The sequence below is a fragment of the Hyperolius riggenbachi genome, chromosome 10, assembly GCF_040937935.1.
Source record: "Hyperolius riggenbachi isolate aHypRig1 chromosome 10, aHypRig1.pri, whole genome shotgun sequence".
In the NCBI taxonomy this organism is placed as follows: domain Eukaryota; kingdom Metazoa; phylum Chordata; class Amphibia; order Anura; family Hyperoliidae; genus Hyperolius; species Hyperolius riggenbachi.
The window spans coordinates 49,608,726-49,614,873 of record NC_090655.1 but is presented as its reverse complement, the minus strand read 5'-3'; the positions used below and the strand labels follow the sequence as shown (position 1 = coordinate 49,614,873).

Below are 6,148 nucleotides of genomic sequence, written 5' to 3'. Positions count from 1 at the left end.
CCTCCAGAACCGCTGGAATGCAATGATGTGTCAGCTTGTTAATTTAATGGGACACAGGCTCCTACTGCGCATGCGGGGCTGCCCAATCTGCTTGGCTGCCCATTCTGACACTACACCACCACTCGCTTATTGACTGTCATGCTGCTGTGTCAGTACTAGTGCGACTTCTAGCTGTTGATACGATGCAGATGTTTGACGTCATTCCCGTGCGCGGCGCTGTGATTTGTGAGTTTTGGCGGGAGGGGCGATTTGAATTGTGTGCATTGCTCGGTCGGTGGTAGGCGAGGCGGAAGTCTTGGTGGCTCCGGGGACGCTGCTTGTCGGCTGGTAAGTTGGAGCTCTGCAGAAGGCTGCTCTTTCTCTCATAGCTGGGTGGTGAGTGTTGGTTTCCTCAGGGAGCGGCTTGAGGGATCTCGGGCTTGGACCTCTTCAAGTCCCTCTGCCTCAGACTATGGAGGATTTGTAGATAAAGCACTATTTGTATTGGAAAACGTCGGACTGGTTGTTTCAGATCATCTAGCCAAGTGGAGGGTGTTCCAGTAGGCCTTGTGGGATGTAATGATGGTAACACTGGTGGTTTAGTGTCCTGCAATTTGCTGGCAATACTGGATTTGTTTTTCTGTGTAATTTCTTGTTAGATCCATGGGTTGGATTGATAAGGTTTCTGATTGATTTTATACTGAAATGATTGGAATATCGATCAGAAACCTGCTGGGAATTATGAATTTCCCCTGTTGATCTGATACAAAGTTGCATGTGTATACCAGGCATAAAATACCAGACTCTCAAAACTTTCTACTATACAATACAAGTATTGCACTGTATTTCTTGTACAGTGCAATACTTGTACTGTATAGTAGAAAGGTTTGGGAGCCTTGCTTACTGCTGCTACTCATAACAATTTTGTTACAAAGATTATTGACATGGGTGGTTTTGTTTGTTTTTTTTTGTTTAACTGAGGGAGAAAAACAATTGGATCTAATCCCTTGCTCTCAAAATGTCTTCTTCTCTGCAGGAAACTTTTGTGTCTGTAATTTTCTTATCAGAGACTATGCTATAATCTGAGAGAACCTTTTACTTGCATGCCTGAGGTTTAAAGGAGAACTGTAGTGAGAGTTATATGGAGGCTGCCATATTTCCTTTTAAGCAGTACCAGTTGCCTGGCTGCCCTGCTGATCCTTTGCTTCTAATCTTTAGCCCTAGCCCCTGAACAAGCATGCAGCAGATTAGGTGTTTCTGACATTTTTGTCAGATCTGACAAGATTAGCTGCATGCTTGTTTCTGGTGTTATTCTGCAGACATAGCTCAGCAGGGCTGCCAAGCAACTGGCATTGCTTAAAGGGGAACTGAAGTAAGAATTATACGGAGGCTGCCATATTTATTTCCTTTTAATCAATACCAGTTGCCTGGCAGCCCTGCTGGTCTATTTATCTGCAGTAGTATCTGAATAACACCAGAAACAAGCATGCAGCTAGTCTTGTCAGATCTGACTTTAAAGTCTGAAACACCTGATCTGCAGCATGCTTGTTCAGGGGCTATGGCTAATAGTATTAGAGGCAGAGGATCAGCAGGGCTGCCAGGCAACTGGTATTGCTTAAAAGGAAATGAACACGGCAGCCTCCATATACCTCTCTCTTCATTTCCCCTTTAAAGTGAATGGGAACCGCATTTTACAAAAATGAGACAGATACTTACCAAGGAGAGGGAAGGCTCTGGGTCATATAGAGCCTTCCCGCTCCTCTCTTAGTCCCCTTGTTCCGGTGCTGGCTCACCCGGTTGCAGTATTTGACTAAATTAGTCAAATACTGCTTTACCCGGCCGAAGGAGGCTTTAGAAGTCTTCAGGGAGCCCGAGTGCTCCTGAAGAAGGGCGGCCCTGTACTGTGCCTGTGCAAGCATGCTCACGCCTGTGCAGTATGGAGACGCACGTCTTTGGAAGGACACGGCTCCCGAAGACTTCCAAACACCCTTTCGGTGGGGGATTGAAACGGGGGGGGGGGGGAGCCAGCATGGGATAGAGAGCACCGAGAGAGGAGAAGGAAGGCTCTATACGACCCAGAGCCTTCCCTCTCCTTAGGTAAGTATTTGCTTCATTTTTTTTTTTTTTTTTAAATGCGGTTCCCATTCACTTTAAAAAGAAATCTATATGGCAGCCTCCATATTCCTCTCACTACAGTTCTCCTTTAACTCTTTCAGGTAGAGAGGGCAAAAAGGCACACAGCCTAGTTGTGTGCTTGGCACTGCACATGCTCACGTCTATCTCGCCATGTCTCGTTGGATACACTTTTTAAGGAACTGATTTGCAAAATATTTTAATTGGTAACCAATATTAACAGGAGCTGTGAATTAAATTTCTGAATCATTGGCCTGACTTATGAAGGCCCCTTGCACCTCTTATACCCCTGGCATTATATACTAACTTGAACCATGATCCATTTATGCTTTCACTATTAGCAGACCTGTGCAAATTACTAAACTTACTGTAGTTATGTTCCTACTTATTATTTACCATACTCATTAAGGATCTTGTAGCCTTTGAGTATTAGGGTCCATTTCCATTAGGGTGGTTTCGCTGGCGATTCTGCATAGTTTCCCCGCACATGATTCGCACGGGGAAACTCTGCCATAGGGGATGACGGCGCTGCGGCGGAATCGCTTGCGGGAGCGATTCGCCCGGAACCCCCGCAGAATTCGCCGCGGAGGCTGCGAATCCCATGGATTCGCCTGCGATCCCGCTCAGTGCGGCGTGCGTCTCTGTATTTTCATAAATTTTGAAACTAAAATGCTGAATCAGTAGCATTTCAGTTACAACCATGCACAAGTGAAGAGCTGAAGGTTCCATTGGGAATAAATTGCTCAAAGCCCACATAAAAAGGGGTTGCAGTGTTCTCATAAACAAGCCGTGGTTCACAGGAAAACTCTGTACCTCTCTAGATTACCCAATCGGCCAAAACTGTCTAGAAAACGTTTATACAATTCTTTAGGTAAAATTTAACCATGTGTACCTTGACAACGTGGTCACCAGTACTGGTTGGTAATCCAGCAAATGGGTGGGATGCTAATAAATCTGTCTTGCATGCAAATGTAATCCAGGAAATGTGTTGTTGGCCAAATTCTAAGCTGAATACAGCTTGCATTAAATGTTTATAGACGTTGCATTATTTGCATTTCATTAACCATTTCTACTAAATAGCAAAGTCACTGTATTTTTTTTTTTTTTTTTTTTTTTGTGATCCCACATCTTGTCCTCCCCTCATCATAGAACAGAACGACCTGTTTGACACATTTGCCCAGCAGTGTATCAATTCAACACTCATTCCTTGTTTCTCACCTGTTTCAGGTGACCTTTTATTTAAATTGTGTACAGTTTTAGACTGATGTGTGTTTCTCCCTTTCAGAGCCTTCATCCACCATGTCCTTCCAGTTTATCATCCCTCTGGCCTTCAGGGACCTCCTGAAGAGTGGTGGAGTTGGACAGTATGTGGTCCAGGAGGTGCAGCCAGTACGTCAGCTGCCTGGCCAGCTCAACGGTGAGATCTGCATCCTGTGTGCATTGTACATTTATGCTCTGATGTGATCTGCTTCATTATAATGGAGACTTGGGTACTAGACTTCCCCCAGGTCGGAGATGGGCTGTTAAAGTGCTCTTAAATGGCAAAAGCTACCCTCCTCTGGATAGATCGTTGAATGGACAGTTGTGCTACTGAAACCACATGCAGCACCCACAGCAGGAACTATTCTGGTTTTCTTTTCACATCATTCTTTGGGTACAAATGTTTTTCAAGATCGCTGTAGGCATTTGTTTTAGGCCTTGTTCCCTTTGCGTTCTGCTCACATGTCTGTCGGTGTTGGGCTTTTTTTTTTAGAGGCTTTTTTTTTTTTCCTTCCCTCTCCCGGCGCTTGGTTGGGCGATGCTGTTTTGTTAAAATCGCTTTTCCCGAGCGTTTATTTTTAATTCACTCCCTGACGCAACTCTTTAACCCGGTAAAGAATAAATACAATGTATGTATTCTTAAAAAAACGCGAATGCGATCGCAGCACAAAGCAATTTTGTGAGCGTTTTGCATTTTCTATACCTTCCATTGAGGCGGAATTGCCTAAAAAATGGTGCAGGAAGCGCTTTGCTGAGTGGATCGGAAACGATCCGTTCAGATGTGAACTCTCTCATAGAGAATCATTGCACAAGCGCTTTCTGGTCGATTTTGAAAATCACCAGCGCGTAAAAAAAAATCACGATGCCTCCAGTGTGAACGAGCACTTAGAGATTCTTTATTATCAGTCTATAAGCTCCTTGATTAGTTGTCAAATGTCATTGGTCACATCCTGCCCCTCTGTGCTGTGGGCTGCAGTCCTGTCAGGCAGATTTAGCTTGTGCCACCCCACCCCCTGGATCCTGAACCATAAGCGTGATGCAATCCAGATATTTGCAACACATCCATCCACAGAGTTTGAACTCTAACTCCTGCATGCCTGTCCTTCTGGTCATGTGATCATATCTTTCAGTGCAGGCATTTTTTAGCTACATGAGCCATTTGAGCTTTCTGATTGCAAAGCTGTTAGATCCTTAGAATTAATAACTAAACAGCCTAACTATGGAGGTACATATTGAGAGTTCAGTAACTGTTATACATTCATACTAATTTGCATAGACCAGCAGCATCCTGTCTAGGTAACCTCGGCCACACCTACTACACTCCTACTCTCCACCATCCTGTAGTACTAGTCTATGGAGCTTCAAGTTGCTGCAGGTGGCATTCGAGTAAATGTCCTATTACAAAACATTAGCAGCACTTGGGCTGAAGACCTGTTGCTGATGGGCTGCTGAGCCTCTGATCTGCTGGCCATCAGGTGCCTTTCAGCTGGAGTTCACTCGATTGGCAATGTTTGTAATCGCAAGCATGTCATTGTGTGGTTACCAGACATCAAGGAAATAGTCATGTTTGACAGATGTGCCCAGATGTGCTTCCATGGGATGGAGAGTGTCACATGCGGCTTCTACCGGCCCCCTGCAGCTACTGGTATTAAGTCCCACGCCGTCACTGAAGTCCCCTCCGTTCGTTGCCGTCAGTGACCTGCGTGCGAATAGGACGGAGACTGCTCATCCTCGCAAGCTTACTGCGCAGTACAAGAAAATTCGTACTGCGTCTGCGCATTAAGCTCCCAATTACGTGCGTGGGATCAAGGACGCGTGCAGCCGCAGTGCTATTTGTCTACTTAGATGAATAATTAGCAGGGTGCCGTCGAACGGAGGCGGCTTAAGTGACGGTGTGGGACTAGCTGAAGGGGGCTGGTAGAAGCCCCAGGTAAGTGACGTATGTATCCCACAGAACCCCTTTAAAGTGGATCCGAGATGAACTTTTACTCATTGCATAATTGTGTTCCTTTCCTATTGTTTATAGGGCATTCCTCAAGCCAAATACCTTTTTGTTTTAATACTCTTAATTCCCTATAAACTAAACAAGCCTCACCCACAGCTTTTCAGAGAGCCTTGGCATTTTCAGACAGTAGCAAGGGCTCATGGGAGCTAAGTCTAGGCAGGAGGAGGGGGAGGTATTACTAGCCAGAGATTTCATAGGCAGAGGGGAGGAGAAGGGGATTGGGTTTTTTTTTTTCACAGGCTGAGTGCTGAAGATGCAGATAAGCTTGCCTGTGTGTAATGTTTACAAACAACATGGCTGCTGTCATTGTATCACAGGAAGAAATAATCAAACTGTTGAAGCTGTTTGCAGCTAGATTTGCTGTGTTAACTATCTAAACTTTAGATAAGAGATATATAGACAAGTTACTTGTTATAGTTAGTTTTTCATCTCGGATCTGCTTTAAGTCATAGACCCTGAACAAGCATGCAGGTCAGATGTCTGACAAGATTAGCTGCATGCTTGTTTCAGGTGTGTGTTTTAGATCCTACTAACCAGAAAGATCAGCAGGCCTGCCAGGCAACTGGTATTGTTTAAAAGGAAATAAATATCGCAGTTGCCGAAGGTCTCACACCTCAGGTTCCTTTTTAATGTGTGGTAGATCTGCTTGTGAGATTTGCCTTACATTTCCTGTAAATGGTGTTCACATGTCTAAACTTCTCATTAGTTTCTGTTGCTTCCTGTAATCAGCATTTAGACCACTCATTTTTTAATTAACCTTATTATTGGTGT

At 44.6% G+C, this 6,148-nt stretch overlaps 1 protein-coding gene across 1 annotated transcript in view; it reads left to right on the top strand.

The window, feature by feature from the left end:
- The first annotated feature begins 225 nt into the window (after positions 1-225).
- NCAPD2 (non-SMC condensin I complex subunit D2) overlaps positions 226-6,148 on the top strand; it is a 70,784-nt gene continuing 64,861 nt past the window's right edge. The window contains exons 1-2 of the mRNA XM_068258906.1: positions 226-327; positions 3,398-3,529. Of these exons, the coding sequence (XP_068115007.1) occupies positions 3,412-3,529 (118 nt within the window). The 5' untranslated portion in view covers positions 226-327; positions 3,398-3,411. The remainder of the gene's footprint in view (positions 328-3,397; positions 3,530-6,148) is intronic.